Source organism: Lutra lutra, chromosome 11, assembly GCF_902655055.1.
Source record: "Lutra lutra chromosome 11, mLutLut1.2, whole genome shotgun sequence".
NCBI classification, from domain to species: Eukaryota; Metazoa; Chordata; class Mammalia; order Carnivora; family Mustelidae; genus Lutra; species Lutra lutra.
In genome coordinates, this window is record NC_062288.1 from 71,309,211 (window position 1) to 71,331,507 (window position 22,297).

Here is a 22,297-nt window from a genome sequence, read left to right on the forward strand (position 1 = left end):
TCACAGTGGTGGTGACAGTCCTGGTCCGGTGACACAGTATACATGCCGGATAAATAAAGATGACCAGGACTCATCTGGCCTTGCAGGGATTAACAATCCAAAGTGGGAAAAAGAAAGACAAGTAGGTAAACAAATTACTTCTTTTGATCAATGCTGTTGTAAATTTGAGCATGATGATAAATGATTAAGGAGTCAGAACACTAAAATCTTGTTGTCCAAAATGTTCTGTTAAAATTTTTATTTCTGGGAGTGCCTGGGTGGCTCAGTTGGTTGAGTGTCTGACTCTTGATTTTGGCTCAGGTCATGAGCTCAGGGTTGTGATATCAAGCCCCTAAGTTGGGCTCCGGACTCAGCATGGAGTCTGCTTAAAGTTTCTCTCTCCCTCTCTGCCCCTCCTCCCTGTGCAGATGCTCACTCTCTCCTTCTCTCAAATGAATAAATAAGTCTGTAAAAATTTTTGTTTCTTTTCTGGATTGCAGAGTAACTTGAGCTCCCAAAGCAACGTAGCACCTTCTAAACCACAAGTTCTTCATACATGAAATTTGCATATATATGATTTTGTTCCTATATGTCTTTATAGTAACCACAAGCAGTTTGGTTCTAGGATATGTGAACATTTAGTTTCATTCTCTCAAGAATAATTTGAAGAAAGATAGACTGGACTTTGAACATACAAAAAGGAGGAGAGGTGAACCACAGAAGAACATTAGAGAATTTATAGTGAAACTCTGGGAAAGCATACGGACAATGATGGAGATAAACTGTACCCAGTGGTTTTTGGAGGAGGCGGGGAACTGAGATTTGTTGGTGGAAGTAGTATTGCGGAGACTACAGGACACTAGCAGAATACACAGAAATTCGGTGTGGCTTGTAAACACATATGAATTCAAAATAGCATTGAATGTATACAGAAAAACAGATTTTGGGAAATGACTTTTGGAACTGGGGCAGAATAGTGTCTTGTTTGAATTTAGTCTTAACTTACTGTGTTTAGGTCCCTTGATTTAACTTTTCTAAGTCTCATCTGTAAGATGGGGGTTATAATAGTACTAATTGGGAAAGGTAGCTATGATTGAGAAAGTGCCCTGAAGGCCTCTGCTGGTAATTTACAAATATCAAACACTTAGTAATGTTAGCTCTTGCTATTGGTGATGATTAATACATTGTTTTCTGTAGTCAGACAAAATGAATTTACATATACATCATTCAATTTAAGGGGGAAGGGTGTAGGATGGTATCTGTTATTTTCTAGATGGCAGCTAATGTTCACTAATGGTACCTTTATTTAGAATATATGTTGTCTTTTATTGTCCCATTCTAGTGAATGTAAAATATAGTTTCATAAGTATATTACCTCTTTTCCCCCGTCCTATTTTTAACATGAGGGTTTAAGTTCCTACATAATTTAACCTACAACTGAAGAACTATAGAACTCCAGAATCCCTTGCTTCCATTGCATAATTTAACAAATGTAATAGTTGATAACATCACTTTTGTTAATAGTGCTTCTTTAAGTGCTTGTATATTTTAAATAGTCTCTCCATTGTCATATATATCCTATTTTCACCTTTTCTGGTATTAAATAATTTTATGGAACTAAGATAAAAGTTTAATTTAGCATACTTTAATATGAGCAGAGTATTTTGAATCATGTATTGAGGACATGTCCTTTGGAACACCCTCCCTTCCAGCTCAGTTAAGTGACTCTCCTATCCCCATGCTCGCATAAACCCTATACATTCTGTCTCTCTATCCTTTCGACTTATTTGTACTGTCAAACAAGTTGCAAGCACTTTAGCCTTGATAATAAGGATCCTATCATGCAACATTAAGCAGAAAAGACCAGTACTCAGAAGCTACTACTCAGCTGATTTTTGTGGAGTGAATGAATGCTTACCCAGTGCTAAGGCCTGGTTATCAGTGCACCAGTGACTGTTTCTGTGAATTAGGCAATTAAGAAGCCCTTTAGAAATAAGGTAAAGTAATATAAAAACAAGAAATAAAATTAGTAGTACACTAATTCCAAAAACTTTTTTATGGAATAACTTACTTACTTTCTTTCCTCCTTTCTCTCTCTCTCTCTTTCAACATTTATTTATTTTAGAGAGGGAGAAGGAGAGAGACAATTGAGGGGAGGGGCAGAGGAATAAGGAGAGACAGTCTTAAGCAGACTGCGCTGAGCACAGAGCCCAACATGGGACTTGATCTCAGGACCCTGAGATCAGGACCTGAGCTGAAAACCAAGTTGGGTGCTTTACTAACTGCACCACCCAGGCACCCTGAAATAGCTGTCTGTCTTTATGAAGAAGATTCCCTGCCCTTCCTCAGATATTAAATATCTCATCCTAGTTGCCTAGTTAGTTACTACTCGGTACCTTGCATAAGGTGATAGGTGCAGCCTTCCCCCTCTGGAAGACTGAAGAGGGCTCCTGACACAACTGGCTGTGGTTTGAGTCCTGAATTCAGAACTATAGACCTTACACAGATCTACTCTTTTTTTTTTTTAAGATTTTATTTATTTATATGTCAGGGACAGAGGGAGAGAGAGCGAGCGAGCACAGGCAGACAGAGAGGCAGGCAGAGGCAGAGGGAGAAGCAGGTTCCCTGCCCAGCAAGGAGCCCGATGTGGGACTCGATCCCAGGACACTGGGATCATGACCTGAGCCGAAGGCAGCCGCTCAACCAACTGAGCCACCCATGCGTCCCACACACAGATCTACTCTTTTTTTTTTTATATAAAGATTTTTATTTATTTATTTGAGAGAGAGACAGTGAGAGAGAGCATGAGCGAGAAGGTCAGAGGGAGAAGCAGACTCCCCATGGAGCTGGGAGCCCGATGTGGGACTCGATCCCAGGACTCCAGGATCATGACCTGAGCCGAAGGCAGTCGTCCAACCAACTGAGCCACCCAGGCGTCCCTACTCTTAAAGATACTATAGATGATGTTAGGAAAATGAACAGTATCAGCAGGAAAAATGTTTACTATGTATGTCTAGTAAGTCAGCATTCATCTCTTTGTTCACAAGAACATGAGTTATGGTACGTAATTGTGTAACAAAGCAAATGGTAGACATAAGTCAACATCAAAAATTGCCACCTGGGCCACCCAGCATATGCTGTGTCAACCAATATGAGAGCTATCTTCTTTGCACGTGACAAGTAATCAGAAACAGGAAAGAGTTTGCAGCTGCAACAGGAAGCAGATTAAAAGACTGCCGTGGTATCATCTGGAGACTCAGTATATACCGTTTACTTACCATAATGTGATGACTATCAGCCATAGGTCACAGTCGAGCCATAGAACCTTAACACAGCATTTTGCAGCAGTCCCCCTGCAAGTACCCCCGGAATTGCTGCCATTGGAGAGTGTCCAAGAATGCTTGAACAGCTGCTCTGACAAATGGGTTTTTCCCCCATTCAAGCCGGCAAATGGGGAGTTTGAGCTTGTCTTGTTACACTCCCTGCTTCTAGGTTGCAGAATCCATTTAAAAGGATAATAAAGTATCCTGTACTCTGGCACTGTGTATTTTTCATTTTGGAAAGACATAAATATCTTTAGGATCCTTTTAATGCAGGAGGTGAGAAATGATCCTAAAGAGTTGATTTCAGCTTTTTCTTTTTTTTTTTCTTTTCGCTTTTGTTTTTTCTTTTTCTCTCTCCCAGACAGTAAGGATTGTATCCTGGAGCCACTTTCCCTGCCAGAAAGTCCAGGTGGCATCACCGCTTTAGAAGGTTCTCCATCTGTGCCTTGTATTTTCTGTGAAGAACATTTTCCTATGGATGAACAAGACAAACTTCTGAAGCACATGATTATTGAACATAAGATGGTCATAGCTGACGTCAAGTTGGTTGCTGATTTCCAAAGGTAAATTTTGCGTTGTCCCTAAAAGAATTAAATTCAGTATTCCATAAAGGAAAAACATAACTTAAAGATAAGTTTATAGGGAGCCTGCTTCCTCCCCTCTCTCTCTGCCTGCCTCTCTGCCTACTTGTGATCTCTCTCTCTCTCTGTCAAATAAATAAAATCTTTAAAAAAGAAAAAGATAAGTTTATATATAAAAATATTCCTATGCAAATGTAAACATTCATACTATTTTTCAAAAATTGTTGGGAACAGGGACCTTTGGTTGGAGCCTGTCAGGCCAAAAGAGTAAAGAATTATTCAACAAGCCAAAGTGGTATAAGCGTAGATCGCTGTTGAGGTCAGTGAATGAGGTACTGAGTGGAAGAAGACGAAAAGGATGAAGAGCAGAGACATAGAGGTTAGTGGTTGAGGAAATGCCAACCATGGGCATGTGTGAAATGTAGGAACTTCACCTACATAGCCAGGACCCAAAGTGAGCTAAACTCCAGTTTATGAGCAGCTGACTTAGAATATCCATACCAACAGACAGGTAATATAAGCAGTTACTCATTGTTTTCTAATTCCTAATTCCTAGAAGTGATTGTCCAAGAGAAATGCAGTTATGTTCATGTTGTTATTAGTTGACACTTGGAAGCATTTTTCATATGCACATTATCATGGTAATTAACTGGTTTTGTACAATTACTAAAAGCATACATTTTGGTATATCTGGCCAAGACCCATTTCTAGATATTCTGCCTTGATTTCCATACAAAACATTGCAGTAGCCCAGATGTTGTAATATCTCTGCATCTAAACGATGTATTATTATTCGCATTATTCCTAGCAAGCAATTCCTTTCTTACGATGGGTCCTGCAAAGCAGCAAGCTATATTACTAAGATTGAACTGTGAAACGAGTCAGGCCTAGGGTTGAGTGAAGACTTGGTGACTTCCTGACCATGTAACTTCTAACAAACTACGTAAACCACTCTAAGCAACAGTTTCCTCAGCAGTGAAAGGGGATAACACCTCAACTCTCATAAGATTGTTGAGCATTAGGTAAACCAGGACATGTATAGGACTGGCCAGTACCTTGGACATCTTTTATATCCACCAGATGGTAGTCAAAAATTTCATTATATTTTTATTACAAAAGATACATATTTGAACTCTTAGTTTTCCACAACTATAGCTTGAATTTTCTATGGGTATTATGCTGGTCTGAAAACATAATTATTATATATCAAACATAACTTTTGAGAAAATTTAATTTTGGATCCTAAATACTCTAAACTTTGAGAATGAGTTTGTTTTTAAGTTGGAATAGCCGGGAAGCCTACAGGAGTAATATTATTCTCTAACCCTTCCTCTTCTTCTCAACTGCCTAACACCAATACAGAATGTCTGTTGAGTGCTTTCTGTATTATTATGACCCCTCATATCCCCTCAGCATTGCGCTTTTTTAGATGTTGGTGTTGTCTGGTCAGGAAGCAGAAAGAGAATGTGAAGGAGAGTTATGAATGATATATGCTACCAACTAGTAGAATAAACTAATTATTACATAATTTCAGAGGAAGCACTTCATACTTCTCATTCCCATTCCTTAATCTTTATTTTGAGTTAAAATATTTGTGTTTTTATATATATGTCTGTGTGTGTATGTGAGTATTTTGGGAGTACTCTCATATGTGATTTCTAGTTGTATGTAGTCAGGTCTGTTGGATTTGTTTTAGATACTTTTTAGGCTAGAGATCTTCAGATTCTTACCAAATAACCATTGACAGGACTATCAAATGAGCTATTCTTTGATAAGTTGTATAACTCAGCTTTTCTTTGATATAAATCTATTCCCCACTTTATCATGTAAATGCAAATTCTTCCTCAGGAATTGGAGAAAAATATGATGACCTACCAGTGAAAATTGGAGATTTATCTTTCTTCTAAAATCTGTGAGGAATATCTAAATTTGAGTTTATATTTTTCCCTTTGTGTTATGTATAATAGCTAAGTAGCTATATTTGTGCTAACCTTTCTTTTTTATCATTAATATTAATCTCATCTGTATGTGGGCAGAAAAACCAAATTATTTACTAGGTCTCAGACTTAGGAGTCAATAATTAAATGTTGAAATCAATCACCCTCTAAATGCAGTTATGCAGTAAAATAGATGCTTTAATTAAAAAGCAAAAGATACTTAGCTGATATATGTATATATACATATGTATACACTTTCTAAATAAAGTAATTTGGAAACTTTAAATTTGGAAACCCAGCTTTTCCTTGTCAATTGTCCTCCCAGTAAGCTTCACTTTGGTGGTTACTTCAAATTGACCAAGAACGTATGTAAAAAACTCTTGCTTTTAAATGCTTTTGGATAAAAAAAATAAATAAAAAATAAATGCTTTTGGATATATTCAGTCTCCTTTAGATAATACCCTCCTACTATTTAGGAAAACTAAAAATTCCTCTCCAAAACAATGCAAACATTAACTACTTGTGAGAGTTAAATTGGAATCTTCTCAACATTATATGACTTTTTCCTAATGTCGGAAAAGTCTCAGGGGTGGGTATATGTGTGTGTATATGTATAGATTTACATGTATATGTGTGTGTGTGTATATATATATATGTATGTGTACATATATAGCTTCTCAGAGAGGAATTGTTTCTTCTGAGTACAATAAGTAATAAAGATGATAAATAATAGGTGAGATACTTACCATGTTCTTTATAGGAAAGAAACTATAAATTTTCATGTTAATATATTTAACATTTTATTGGAAAAAAGTTAACAGTAAAACTTTCTCAGAATAAAACAAAAATAGAAATATTTCCTTTGAGCCATTTAACATAGTTATTTACACTGAACCATTTACAAGCTTTATACAGTAAATAAAATTTTTCCAGAAGATAAATGGTAACTCCTTAATTCTCTCCCCTTTCTATATTAAGTTCCAGTCATTCAGTACTACTTAATTAACAACCATATCTCAAATCTTTATGCCTCTGTCAGAAAGTACACCAATTACAGTCAGGCTGGGCAAGCAAGACTACTAGAAGGATTTTTTTGGGAAACAATTCAATGAAACATGATTGAAATTCTTTCAAAAGAAAAAAGTATTTGCTGATTACCTAATAATTACTCTTATGGCTTTTTAATGAAGTATAAAATGCTTTGATAACTGTCCTCCAAATAAAGAAGTCATATCACATGTCATTTATTGGCTGCCTTTAAATATTGAATGATTGCAACTGTAGCTTTAAATACACTAGAGAAGTAAAAACATGAAGAAGAGACACACTAAGTGTTCCCCTAACATTGAATATCCCCCAGATGGCCTCACTGGAGTAGTAATCGGGGTGAGGAACCTCTCCATGGTGTATTGTAGTGGTAGCCATGATGAAAACTCTGTATCCAATCTGACTGTCCTGGTTTTTGTTTAAGTCCATTATCTTAGCACCCAGTTCTGCTGTATGAATTTGATTAGTCAGAAAATAGATGGCTATGTAGTATGGTTTGGAAGAACAATCCATCTTCTATTCCTGGCGTCTCTAATAGAGGTTCTTCTGTGTCCTTTATCCCTGGTACCAATTTACAATAGAAATATGCTGAGGGGAAAATAAGGAGAGTGGCTGGGAGTATCATTGTTATGTTGTCTTCTCTTTCCTTTTATTTCCCCTTTTTTCTCTCTCCGCTGGTTTGGTGGTAAATTGTGGGTAATGAAAAAGAAGAGAATAAGAGTAGCTGTTTAAGATACTAAGTGGGCAGTGCAGTCTGCCCTCAGTGACCAGGGAATAATGTTTCCCCCTTTTGTAGGTACTTTTCTTCTTTTCATCCCCATTGATGGCTCCAATACACACTTGCCTTCTGCCTCTGACACTTCTAGTGTGGAAGCCAACAAGCTCACCATAGTGTCAGTGGTTATGGTTTGAGGGTGAGCTGGAGCTTCGGATACGTCATTTTTAGATCTCTTAAAATAAGGTCTTGCACCGGGCACCTGGGTGGCTCAGTGGGTTAAGCCGCTGCCTTTGGCTCAGGTCATGATCTCAGGGTCCTGGGATCGAGTCCCTCATCGGGCTCTCTGCTCAGCAGGGAGCCTGCTTCCCTTCCTCTCTCTCTGCCTGCCTCTCTGCCTACTTGTGATCTCTGTCTGTCAAATAAATAAATAAAATCTTTAAAATAAATAAATAAATAAATAAATAAGGTCTTGCACCATCTATAAGGAAAGAGTTCTCCCCTTATTTAACCATCCAGGTCAACAGTATGGTTGTACATGAGAAGGAAGAACTAAAACATGGTTCTATTTTCATATGTTACTCTTTTACTTCTTTTCCTTATATGTTCCAAACTGTCTTGTCATCTGTTTATATTTTTCTGTGTCACAGTTCTCTCTTTCTCTCAGACCTCTCCCCAAGCACTTTTTTTTTTCTTTTTTTTTTAAATACATGAAGCCCTTTCTGTAGAGCACCATGGGGCTAGGACATTAATGTTAAGAAAAAGGGAAAGAAGAATTAAAAGGAGACAAAATTGTGAGAGTTGAAGGCTACTAAGAGAAACTTACAGAAATCTTTAAACACTCTTCTACCTCTTAAAAATATTTCTTGTTAACCTACTATGTACAAAACACTGCTAGTTGCTCTACCAAGCCATTTAAAATGTCCAAATTTTTACTGTCTGTTACTAAATCTATTTCGATAAGTCCCATCCCCTTCAGGGGTTTTTCTTTCTCTGCTCTAAGTTTTTTTGGTTGTTCTTTGTTGTTGTTGTTCTTGTTCTTTATGTATCAACCATATAGCCTGATAAACAAACGGTCAGCTATAAAGTCAACCTTTCCATGTCTCTTCTCCCCATGAAGGAGGCTACCTTCTTGTCTTGGTACCATTTGATAAATGAGATTGCAATTGCCAATATAAATCTTGTTAGATAAACAGAAAGGTGAACAGGTCATTGAATCCTGTCATCTTACTCCTTCTTTCATCAGACAGTGCCGGTCCAAGTGTTAGGCTATGCTTTAAAATTTACACAGCGTGCTGCTTCTAACTCCACTCATTAGATATAATTGTAAGCTTGGCAATTTTTCAAAAAATCTGCCTCATTTCAGCCACAGCGTGCACATACAAAATTTTTCTATCTTGTCATATAGGTATTGAATTTAGACTGACATCTCATTGCATTTTTTTTTGCCTTCAGTGCTTTTTATGTGTAAGATAACCCCCCACTTTTCAATTTATTGGAAAATGTGTGATAAAGCCTATTTAATCATTGTTGCATTTTAAATTCACATAAACTTAGATGTGATTTCAGAAAAACTTCATTATCACCTAAGAATAATTCATTTTAACTTCCCCATATGTCTGTTTATTGAATTTGGGGATAGTAAAGTTTAATCATGTCCATGCCTTTACAGAGTAATTTCATTTCATTAAATATTTATTTCATATTTCTACAGTGCTCTACTGCATTTCCACTTACAAATTCTCTAGCAGTTCTCAGTCAACATTTGATTTATTGTTTTGGGATAATTAAATGGTCTTATAAAACCTTATCACTCTATAGTAAGTAGAATATTGGGTCTTCTTACTATCCTTTGTTTTTGATTATTCTAAGGTACATTTTATATTGGAGGAAAAGGTTCACTGAACAGCCCATTACAGATTTTTGTAGTGTGATAAGAATCAATTCCACAGCTCCAGTTGGTAAGTATACATCTTAGCTACCATATTTTCCCTATAATCCAAAAATCCAAAGAAATAACCTTACTTCCTTAAATTAGATTTCTCTCACTTTCGTGGTAGCTAAAATTAAATTGCTCTCTTTATGTTGCCTAACTTCAATATGGCTAAGCAGAACTATATACCAGAAGAGAGATTCTAATGGACATACATATATGTATGTTTTTTAAAGGAATAAATCCTTCTGGAGGAAAAAATGATAAATACCATTTCTTATTTATTTTTCTCCCATCCAAGTACTAACCAGGCCCGACCCTGCTTAGCTTCCAAGATCAGACAAGATCGGGCGGGTTCAGGGTGGTATGGCCAGTAGACCTTATTTATTTTCCTAATCTCTCAACAGAAGAACAAGACAATTACTTTTTGTTATGTGACGTTTTACCAGAAGATCGACTACTTAGAGAAGAACTTCAGAAACAGAGACTGGTAAGAATGGTTTTAGAGGATGAACAATGTTTTGGAAATACATGTAAAATCACTTTTGTTCTTTTTTGTTTGTTTTCACTTTTTAATCTTAAAACTTTCAAACATACACAAAAGAGGTAATACATAAAGATCTTAAAACAGAAGATAAGTGTACACTTGATTGAAGATTAAAGTGTTCGTGTTAAAAATGCAGTGAGAATTTTTTACTTTGTTTGGCTTCCTGGATTATCTCTAAAATAACAACAAAGCTTACACATTTTAGTGTAATTTTAGCTGCCTGGCACATGCTAGGGTTCAGCAGTCGTGGAAAAATGCCCTCAGCTAAAATTGAGTTGAATTAATTAACTTTTTTTTTCTCCTCTTCACTGGAATGTGCTATGTACTTCTTTTATACCCCTTTATGAATTAAGCATATGGTTTGTTCATAGTAGCCTTTCTCATTTTCAGCTTTAATCATAAGCAAGCTAATTTGAAACTCTCAGCATTTTTGGTCTTTAAAAAGGGTGACAACATATACAAGTGTGAGCATTTTTATTTTCACAAGCTGAACAGAAATTTGTTCATTTTTAAAGTTAATAATTTTATTTAAAAATATACATTTTTCCATTATTTGTAATTTATTCTCAACTATTACTTGAAAATGACTTGCTCCTCCTTTAGTGGTTACCTTTAAATATTCCTTATGTCTTTGGATTTGGCTAAATAATGTTATGACAGAGAGCGGTGATTTCATTGTTTTCTGCTAAATTCTCAAGACATGGAAAAAGAAAATACGTTCTAATCCATCAGAGTCATAGGATTAAGGAAGCCTCCTGAAGCACCTTATATTTTGTAAACACTCCAAATGATTATTTCTCACACAGGGAGGAGAAAGAATATTGTTGGATGTTGATTTGTATGTCAAAAAAAGTTACTCTTTTACTGTGGCAACAAACCCAGTAAAGAAACGGGACTTCTTAAGTCTTTCTTCTTTCTCTGTTGTAGTGTCTTAAGCAATCTACAAAACACGGATGAATTTGCAGTCTTTTGGAGGGGGAGGTTGTTTGCTTATACTTACTCATAATTTTTTATTGCTTTGGGTTTTCTCACTGTCGCTCACAGTGGCCTTAATCAAGAATGATCAAACTGACATAATCCTAGTGCCCCAAGGATTTCTTTATATCAAACCCTACTACTTCAGCCATTGCTATTACTCTATACACAGAATCTTTACTGTATGTCTGCAGATAGATACAGTCCCAGAAATATTACATCTCTAAAATTTAGGTGATCTTTTAAGATTCTGACACCCATTTCAGCATGTTTGTTTTCTTTTTCCCCAAACCACTGGCAATTCTCCAACACCAGCTGTGTGTCCTACAGTTCAACTCAATTCTGACACTATCTGCCCAGAGATAGTATCCAATTCCACAGACTGAGGGCTCAGTCCCACAAAACTGCCCTACTGTTCAGATGACAATTGCAAGTCCAGGTTGCTACCTGTGCTTCTGACCCACTGACTGTAAATCAGAGGTTTCCGTGACCCCCACCCCCTTGGGTTTCATTAATTTGCCAGAGCAGCTCCCTCTAGGAAACCAGTTTACTAACAACATTGCCAGTTTATTACAAAGGATATCAAAAGAATATGAATCAATAGCAGATGCAGAGATACATACAAGGGATGAGATCCCAAGCAAAGGAGCTTCTGTCCCTGTAGAGTTTGGGGCCTGGCAAGACAGCACATGGACGCGTTCTGGTTCATCAACTGGAAGCTCTCCAGACCTTGTCCTTTTGGGATTTTTGTGGAGGCTTCATTACTAAGACATGACTGATTAATTCATTGGCCTTTGGTGCCTGAACTCAGTCTCTGTCCTCTCTCCTAGGTAGGAGGGGTGTTGCTGAAAATTGTAACCCTCTAATCACACAGTTGGCTCCACTGGCAGCATCCCTCACATCCTTAGGTTACTTGTGTGCTTTCCAAAAGTCACTCATTAACATATCAAAAAAACACTTTTTATAGCTCTGAACACTTAGGACTTTAGGAGCTATGTGCAAGGACAAAGACCAAATGTGTGTTTCTTATTAAATCACATCATACCTTCTTACTAACTTTGTAGTCTGACAACGTGATAGATTTGATGAAAGTGAGTATTATGGCAGCTAAACAAAATGTGAAATATATATGTATATATTCATTGAATTCCTGCTTAACTAGATAATCATACAAAGGAAAAAACACAAGGCATGGCTCCTATGATAGAAGAGCATATAGACTCTAGAGGAAAAAGGCAAATATGTGTTCTTGTCTCAGTACTGGAGATGATAGAATATCTTGTAGGGTTTGTGAAGATGAAGTAGATATTGCATGTAATATACTTAGAACAGTATCTCCCACATAAAAAGCACTCAATAAAGGTTGCAAATAACAATGATAATACTGTATCCTAACAGTGAAATGGATTTGGGCAATTGGAGAGTTGTGAAAATGAGAGGAAAAATGCATGTGGATCTAAGTATTCAAGATGTCAGGAAAGTTGATTAAATCCAGTCTGGCTAAGGTAGAAAGATTTTTGGAGGAGGGGTAGGATATGGATTTAGAGAGATGAGATGGAGCTAAGTTGTGGAACATTGACTTTATAGTGATAAAGACCCACCGATGTCTCCCCATTGTCCATGGGAGTGAAGTGGAAAAAAGATGATAAATATACCTGTGTAAAAATCCACTTAACGCTGACAACTCTGGCAAAGAGCAGTGCACCGTGGAGACATGGAAAGAAGCTAGCAGTTACTGAGAGCCACCCAAATGCCATTCCTTGCCTTGGGTCCTTGCTTCACGTCAGCCCTCTGAAGTAGCTATTTAAATGCTGTTCTCTTCATGAGGAAACTCTGTCCTAGAAAGACTCTTTTGCCCAGGACAACATAGTGAACAAGGAGCAAGATGGGGCTTTAAACCAAATGTGTGCCTTTTGTAAGAGTGCCATGCCAGTCTAGTAGTAAGTACTTAGCTTCCCGTATGCCTTACTCTTATCCTAGACTCTGGGAATTGCTCTGTTTGGATGCTCAGCGTTTGACACATCTGTATAGGGAAGGGATTTAGGCTAGGACTGGAATTTAGGGAAAACAGGAGATTTACAAGAGGCTGCTGCTGGGAATCATGGTGAGAGGATCAAACAAGGAAAGATTTGCCAGATAGCAGGAAGACAGGTTGAATTTGCAGTCAGGCATTTCATCACAGTTTTATGCTCTAAACTATGGAACATGAAGTTGGTGTGGGTGATGTTCGTTTGCAGTGATGACAAGATATCTCTCTTTTATGTATAATGACCTCTACATTATTAGTAACAGGCATTTCCAGAAAGAAGTCCAAACAATCCAATGAAACAATTTTGAGCAAAAGCAATAGTACACCTTTTATCTTTCATTAAGGACAAAAACTTTTTCAGCCACTTTTAAGAATATGAATTGGTGTACCATTCCTGAAAGGTGCTTTGTCATCATGTATTGGAACTCGTGAAGAGATTTATGCCCTTGGTCCTTATTCTCCCTCTAAGAACTCGCCGGAGGGGAATCATACACCCAGAGGGTTAAGTCACCCACTCTGCCACAGCTTGGTAGTTTTTTCCTTATTTGTCATTGATTGTATTTTTCAAAGAATTTCTCTTCATCAGAGTTTCAATCTAGCTTCTGAAAAATGTAATTTAAACCAATTAAGTTACATTATGATACTGGATATATAATGTAATCTGTGTTTAAGTGAATTCAGTTCAAGTCCTTGAGGGAGGGACCCTCAAACTGGAGAACTCATGTGGCATTTGCTCTCCTGATTTACATTAATGGTAACTCATATGGATTATATTCTTTGATATTTCCTCTCTCATTTGAAACTCTCAATAAAGCATTTAGTTAAATACTTCTGTATGATTTGAGTTCAGATTGACTTTGCCACTTCTCAATATAATGCTAAGTTCGTGTTGGTATTTCCCCCATTTTTTAAAAAATTCCTATTTCTATGTGAATAGTTGGACATATATAGAGTCTAAAGAATTCACTTCTGGTTACCATAGCAGATTTAAGGCTAGAACCATATTTCTTTTTCCATTTTCTTGTAGACCTCACTGGTTCCTTGTGACATTTGTGAGATTTGTGTGTGTTCCCAGTTTTCTTTTTGAAAAGCTTGATTCCTACTTAACACTTCTTTTCTTTTTTTTATTTGTGCTCAGAAGGGAACTGCAGATTAGGAAAGATTCTCGAGAGTTTAATAGTTTGTATACCTTCTTTTCTTTAGCTTTCTTCTTTAAAATGTTCCTTTAGGTGGTTGGGTGGCTTAGGTGCTCGGGTAAGGACCATCAGACCAGTTTTTGTTTGGGTCATGATCTCAGGACCCGCATCAGGCTCGACGCTCAGGGATTCTCTCTCTCTCCCTCTGTCCCTTCCCACCCGCCCCCCAACCCCCCACGCTCAAAGGAAAGAAAATCTTTCTAAAAACAAATAAAAATGGGGGTGCTTGGGTGACTTAGTCAGGTCATGCCTTTGTCCTTTGGCTCAGGGGATCACGATCCCAGGGTCCTGGGATTGAGTCCCACATTAGGCTCCCTGCTCAGCAGGGTGTCTGCTTCTTCCTCTCAGTCTGTAGCGCTCCCTGTCACACTCACACACTCTCTCTCTCTCTCAAATAAATAAAATCTTTTTAAAAATAATTATTGAAATAAACAAACATGTTTCCTTGATCTCATCATTCTGCCTTAATATCCTCCAGTGGCCCTTTAGACCCTTTTCTCTTCAATGGGTATGTATAAGTTTCTCAAGGTCGTTCCCTCATCTAGACTGTGCACTCTCATAACTATTACTGCTACACTGAAGGCTCAACTATTGGTGCTGGTGCAGAGTAGGCAGTCAGAATAAATACCTGTTGATTGAGTTCATCTACAGCTTTCATCTTGGTTTACCTCTAAACCCCAAATCTAGGGGCCTGGGTGGCTCGCTCAGTTGGTTGAACGACTGCCTTCGGCTCAGGTCATGATCCCGGACTTCCAGGATCGAGTCTTGCATCGGGCTCCCAGCTCCTTGGGGAGTCTGCTTCTCCCTCTGACCTTCTCCTCTCTAATGCTCTCTCTCACTCATTCTCTTTCAAGTAAATAAATAAAATCTTTAAAAATTTTTTAAAAAAAATTTAAACCCCAAATCTAACTCTCCTTCCTTATACTAAACATCTCCATATGGATTTCCAGTCAACACCTTAAGTTGAATGTGCCTAAAACTGAACTTATTTCTTTCTCTACTAAAATTTATGATTTGCCTGTTTGCTTATGTAATGGTACCACCATTCTTCTGGTTACTCAATTTGGAGATTTCTAGGGTTATCTTTAACTCCTGTCAGTTCCACTTCTGAATCCCATTTTCATACTTTTCTTTGTAATCTTCATGCCTTTTATCTTACCTTGCCTGTGGACTTACCTCTCCAATCAATTGACATTGCTTCCAGAATTTTAATATAAGTTAATATTTTAATATTAAAACATATAGCAGATTATTTTATTCTGCCAAAACCTTCAGTGTTCTTTATCATCTACATATTCTTAAGATTTTATGAGCTAAGCCTGCATTTCTAGTGTCTTTTATCTTTCAGTTACTCAGTGTTCAGTTTATTTAATAAATATTTACCTTGTACCAGACAGTGTTCTAAATGCTGTTGTTCTAGCAGTGGATGAAATGGGCCATACTCCCTGCCCTTGTAGAGAATGCAGTCTGGTGAAAACACTACTTGTCTCACATTTACTCAAATGTATTAGGTACTTTCAGGACTCTGCTTCATCAACCAGGAATGCCACCCCACCAATCCACCTGTATAAATAAAATACCCCTCAAGATATTGCTTAAATGCCACATTTGCCAAAAAAGCTTCCAGATGCCACCTATAAGAATTAATAACGTCTTCAGAGATCTCTTAATATACTATTTTATTTGGCTTTTCAATTACTGTTATTCAGAAATCTATCTTCCTTGTTGGAATAAATGCTCTTAAGGGTTGGGATTGTCCTGTTTACTTTGTATCTACTCTGAACCTTCTACATAAAGGTTTAACTTAAATTTTAATCCTCAAGTATTGGTGAGATGGGTCAATAAACCTGTATAGTCAGATCTCCCTGATTTTTTTTAGATCTCCCTGATTGTTAAAAGAGATATAAAATAGCAAGGCACACATCTTTAATCACTGGGTTACACCTTAGTATTAAAAACCACTAGTTTTTCAGTTGGCCCATGGGAAAAGATGTGGCATTCATAAGCTCTCAGTAACAAGATGTAATTTCAATTAAATTGGGATAAGGAGAGATATCCATTTAACTGCCTGGGAGTTTCTCTTTTTTAAAAAATCACTATCATATCACCTTTTTTAAAATTTTTTTTTAAAAAATGTTTGATTTTAATGCTACTTTATATATTCCACCTCCCCCACACACATACACAATCAAAGCAACAACAAAATGAAATTGTGGTTCTCCTACTAAGATTTTTTTTCTTCCTGGCACTTTTCTTTATATATTTTAGAGATTTTTAGTAAAGGATTAAATTATTTTCTATTAGTGTCTTCAAAGCAAAAAAGTCAGTTTACACGTATACATTTTTGGCATAATTCCTACCCTTGTAGCATACTCTTTCTGATTGCATCTAGAACAACTTTCCCAAACATAATATGATATTTCCCATTGAACTATAACATTATTAACAACCAACAGAGATCAATTAGCTAAAATGACCACTGAGCAATTTTAGCCTTCAGATTAATGTTTCTATTTAGCAAATAAATATAAACCCAGTCTGAAACTATACTAAACTCAATCCTAAAGTTTACCACTCTGAACTCCTTTAACAGAACTTAAAAATTTACATGCCATTTTTTATACATATTGGCTCTATGAAATCAGTAAGACAATTAAATTATTTCTGTTTAAATGGAAAAAACAAGGTCAAGGTTGTTAGGAGAAGTGTTCAAGGTCACAGTTATATACCATATAAAATAATAAGGGAAGCATCCCAGACTCCTGCTATTTCCCAAACCCGGTGCACCATGCTTTTTTCTAGTTGTACCAAGATCCTTTATCTAGTTTGTTCTTACTTCTTTTTTTTTTTTTTTAAGATTTTATTTATTTGACAGACAGAGATCACAAGTAGGCAGAGAGGCAGGCAGAGAGGGAGAGGGGAGGAAGCAGGCTCCCTGCCATCCCAGGACCCTGAGATCATGACCTGAGCTGAAAGCAGAGGCTTTAACCCACTGAGCCACCCCAGTGCCCCTGATCTTACTTCTATAAGCAAAAGAGACATTTTCTAAATTGACCTTTGTTATAATGAATAAAAATGGATAAGTGGGAACATAGATACGTATGTAAATAAGTAATAATGTTTTGTATCTACTGCTAAGATTTTTTTTTTTTTTTAAGAAAATCTAATTTCAGACGCCTGGGTGGCTCAGTGGGTTAAGCCTCTGCCTTCGGCTCAGGTCATGATCTCAGGGTCCTAGGATCAAGTCCCACATTAGGCTCTCTGCTCAGCAGGGAGCCTACTTCCCCCTCTCTCTCTCTGCCTGCCACTCTGCCTACTTGTGATCTCTCTCTGTGTGTCAAATAAATAAATGAAATCTTAAAAAAAAAAAAATCCCACTTCTTACTTTATTATCTTAAGTCAGTGGTAGGTAGTAATCTCTCAATTCTTTGGACCTAAACTGCTTACATTTTCTTTTAAAACTTGAAGATAATATGTTTTCAGAGTTTTCCCTATCTTTAAAGAAACATAAAGGTGTATCTGACCTTGAGTTTATCCAAGAAAATGCTTCCTCAGGGAGGTTATACTGTACTGAGCCATGCCCTGGATGCTCTCTCCTCTTCCAGTGTAAGAGGGGGGCATTTTGCAGTCTCCTGTAGGCACTTCTCCGTTATTAAAATCCTCCTCTTCTTGCCTACGCTAGATTCCCTCATATCTTCGGTACAAATGAAAATTAGACTTTTCTAATTGGCATGTGTTTAACTCTTGCAGTTCTTTTTCTTCTGTCCTTCTGCTTTTCTTTTTTTTTCAGTGTAATGGTCTGTTCCCTGTTAATGGTTACTTTTATGTAATTTTTTTCTCTACTAGTTAATTCTGTCTCTTCTATCTCTTCCTTTCCCTTCAAAAAGCCACCTCATTGCGACTCCAAGAAGAAGAAAAATGCTTTCTGTCCTATGTAGCAAGCAGATGGTTGTTTCTGTTATCATTGCTGTTTCAGAAGGGGTGGGAGGTGCTGATGTCTTTTAAGAAGGTGGAATATTAGTCACATCAAACCTCGTGGATTTGTGGGAGTATATCATAAACCAGTTAAGAAATTTCTCTCTGGCTTTTTTGTTTTACTGTCTTGCTTTAGCCATTGACATGTCTTTTCTCATTTGTTTATTAAGATCCTTGATGTTATTGTCAAAGTTAACTTCCTATCAGCTCTCATAAAATGCTGGTTTATCTTAAGAAATGGTATTGTGTCATTGATAATCCTTGTTTTAATACAGTTATTCCTGCCTCTACATGTGGATCTGTGTTTTTGTTTAAGTATACTAAGTATATTGTATGGGTATATTACGAACATGAACCCAGAATGCCCAAGTCATCAGATTCCGGCAGACAGGTTAGTCTTTCCTGGGGCTACCTAACATTTTTAGACACTTAAAAAGGAATTCTTTGGTGAATATATAGCTTTTTACTTAACGCCTGCTCAGAGGGCTTCTAAAATATTTAAGTAAGTTGCCGGCAATTTCTGTTCTGAATGTGGTTGAAACTACGTCAGTATCTTTACACAAAATTAATTCATTTCCATTTTACTTTGTTAATCAGACTTGCTCTCCATTCCTTAAATTGGTAGAAGTTTACTGAGCTTTCTTTACTTTAATTTCCTCATATTGAGTTTTTACATTAGAGAAAGGTTGTGATAAGCCTTCACCATAACTCTGAGTGAGATCAAAATGAAAATACCATGCTTACTATAAGAAGATATGAGAAATGGCAGAAAGAACAAGAAAGGATGGTGTTATTTTTTATCCTTCCTGACTTTGAAACGATTTGAAGACTATTTCGATAGTTTATATAATGTTCACTCATTCATTTTCATATAACTCCAGTAAATGAAATGTTTCCAATACTTTCAAATTTATTTAGAATAAAAATCCAGAGCTCTTACCAGGATCCCAAAGGGTCTGGTGCCTGTTTCTCTCCCCAACTTTGGTCACCATATCCAGCCACATGGCCATGTCTCTGTCTCCATTCCTTAGACACAAGCTCTTGCCAGCATCACTTGATGTTTGCACCTGCTATTGGCTCTGTTTGGAAGGCTGTTCTCCAAAATCTCATGGCTTTTCTGAAGGGGAAGAGAAGAGTTTTTAGAAAAGCTGATATCTGAAGTAAGCCTCTAGAATGGAGCTGCAGATAAATCAATGCTTTGAAAATGCTTTTGGAAGAAAAAGACTTCTTTTTATTTTATTTTATTTATTTATTTGACAGAGAGAGAGAGAGATCACAAGTAGGCAGAGAGGCAGGCAAAGAAAGAGGAGGAAGCAGGCTCCCCGATGAGCAGAGAGCCTGATGCGGGGCTCAATCCCAGGACCCTGAGATCACGACCTGAGCCACCCAGGTGCCCCAATAAAGACATTTTAAAGAGTAATTCCAGTGACTGAAGTGACTTAGGAAGAATTGGTTTCTGTAGAGAATTATTAACTTTAGCTATCAGCTACAAAGTAGACATTAAAACTTTAATATTCACTGATCAATTTATAAGAACTTTTTTCTCAGTGAGTGGGAAAGATTTAAACCTATTCTGAATTACAGATTATGACCAAAAAGAAGGTGTAGTTCACAGTGCCCAGTATAATACCAAAACTTCAGTTAACCTTTGGGAAATTTTTGCTGAGTAAATGGCATTTGTTTTAGCCAGCTGGAATGTTCCAAGTCACCTGTTTTCACCAAAAAAAAAACAGTATAAAACCTTCTCTGTGTTAATTTCAATTCATTTACTCCTTTGGGACAGTGGGGGTGTGGGGAACAGGAAATAGCAAACAAACGTCTGTGGTCTCCTTTTTATGACCAAAGATAGGTGAGGTACCATTCTCCATGACTTGATGTCAGTTTCTCAAAGGAGTGCCAGCCCAGAATCTCCAGTGCTATAAGAGCTGCAAATGTTCACACTCTTAAAGAGAAAAGGCTGATCAGTGTTCCATCTGTATTAGGGGGCTTTGCTATTTGGTATGCAGTCTGGGTTCTGGTACTGTAACCAAGTCTCTTCAAAAGAAAGCTAGTACTTTTTGACTCATTTATATCAACAGTACAGACCTTTTTCTGCATCTGACTAATGTACTTTTTAATATTTATTACTTTTCTTTTAAACTTCCATTTTGTTGATGTTTTACTGTTTTATTTTTTACCCTGAACTTATATTGATGGCTGAAAACTTAAGTAAATCTGAATTCTAAACTGTTCCAGGATTGATTCTTCTTCAAGGTTTTAACTCTATTAATATTCCTAAATGTTCATGCCACCATCTCTTTTCTTGAGGGGATGATCTTTTGTAACCTCTCATAGAAATAAAAAATAAATGCACCCTTGACCTTTGCTGCCTCCTTTCCCTGCTGTCATCCCAACAGATTGTGGCCAGACCTACTCCATCTTTTAGAAAGAATAACCATCCTTTCCATAAATTTCAAATGTCTTTATTATTTTTTTAATATTTAAATCCTTTAATACCAGAATACATGCCTATAACTTGCTTCAATGTTCTAAGAAAAAATGTGTTGTAGAACTTGCTTGGCAAACTGCCGGTTAGGGTCTCCTGAGCCTGTCTTCATATCCAGCTCTTATACCACTGAACACTGTTGTACACTCAGAAAGAACTCAGGAATGATATTTTATTTCTCAGTAATTCTTGCCCTCTCCCTAGCCTCAGAAAACCAATGCTTTGTAGCAATGCAAGGTTTGGATCCTTCCCCCAGCGGCTTCTGGCTTTTGCTTTGAATGCCAAAGAAGGGTCCTAGGAATCAAGTGGGTTTTGTGCCTGCTCACCAGTGATGGGCTCTTGTTCATATTTCTTTCCCCTACTGCTAATCTTTTCCTGAGAACTTGAAGGAAACCTGTAGAAAAGAAAGAGCTGGACCGTTTTGTGGCAAGGGTTCCCAGGGACTTACCCTTTAAAAATTCTGTAAAATTTAAGCTTTTTTTTTTTTTTTTCCTTTTCTCAAAGGGGAAATAATTTGTGTCTCTGTCCCTCCTAAGAGAGGTTTATCTCCGTTGGAATTCAGTTTGTCTTGTGTCTTGGGGCTTCAGATTTTTTTCTTTTCCTTTAAAAAATAACAGTTTTATTGAGATACAATTCACAGAAACACAATTCACCCTTTTAAAGTGTACAATTCAGGGTTGCCTGCCTGGTCCAGTCAGTAGAGTGTGTGACTCTTGGTCTCAGGGTCGTGAGTTCAAACCCCATATTGGGTATAGAGATTACAAATAAATAAACTTAAAAAAAATTAAATGGGGTGCCTGGGTGCTTCAGTCTCTTAGCTGTTGGATTCTTGATTTCTGCTCACGTGGGATCTGAGCACTGCAGGATTGGTCCCCACCTCTGGCTTGGTGCTCAGTAGGGAGTCTACTTGAGATTCTCTCCTTCTCCCTCTCCCTCTTCCCTGCTCCCCATTCCCTTGCACTCATGCATGCATGCTCTCGCTCTCTCTAAAATAATAAATAAATCTTTTTAAAAAGTTAAAAATAATAAGTTAAAAATAAAAAAAATGTACAGTCCTGTGGTTACAAATATATAGATTTTTGGATTTAAAATAAGGAATGATTTTTTCTTTCCTTTTTTGATTTTTCCAACTTTTTCTCATTATAAGGATATTTTCCATGACTTTTTTTTTTAAGATTTTATTTTTAAGTAATCTCCCCACCCAACATGGAACTCGAACCCCAAGATCAATACTCACATGCTACTACCTACTGAGTCAACCAGGCTCCCCTCTGTGACTTTCTTAATCCTAAGCAGGGTAGCAGAGCAGAACTCCTCCTCCTCCCTCTCCTTTATTTTAATTAATATCTTAGTGATTAAGTGCCACTTTGGGTTAAAGTAGGTAGATGCTTTTCCTTTCTCAGAGTTCAAAGAGATATACATATTTGTCTATTGAAAGGCATGGCTTGAAGAAACAATTGAATCAACTAACTAGTTGTCATAAATAAATTCTAAAACCTAACCTATACTTGTTTGGTACTCAATCTTGATCTTTTAACCAAGTTGTTAGCGATAAGTATAATAAATTGCTGTATT

General features: G+C 37.0%; 1 protein-coding gene across 6 annotated transcripts in view; it reads left to right on the forward strand.

The window, feature by feature from the left end:
- Positions 1 to 22,297, forward strand: part of ZNF277 (zinc finger protein 277) — a 105,286-nt gene that overhangs the window by 56,198 nt on the left and 26,791 nt on the right. For 4 of the 6 annotated variants that reach the window (XM_047695181.1, XM_047695186.1, XM_047695183.1 and 1 more), the window contains 3 exons: positions 3,664 to 3,865; positions 9,455 to 9,543; positions 9,923 to 10,005. In XM_047695181.1, coding sequence (XP_047551137.1) covers positions 3,664 to 3,865; positions 9,455 to 9,543; positions 9,923 to 10,005 — 374 coding nt within the window. The remainder of the gene's footprint in view (positions 1 to 3,663; positions 3,866 to 9,454; positions 9,544 to 9,922; positions 10,006 to 22,297) is intronic. The other 2 variants (XM_047695184.1, XM_047695182.1) reach the window with 1 other exon arrangement.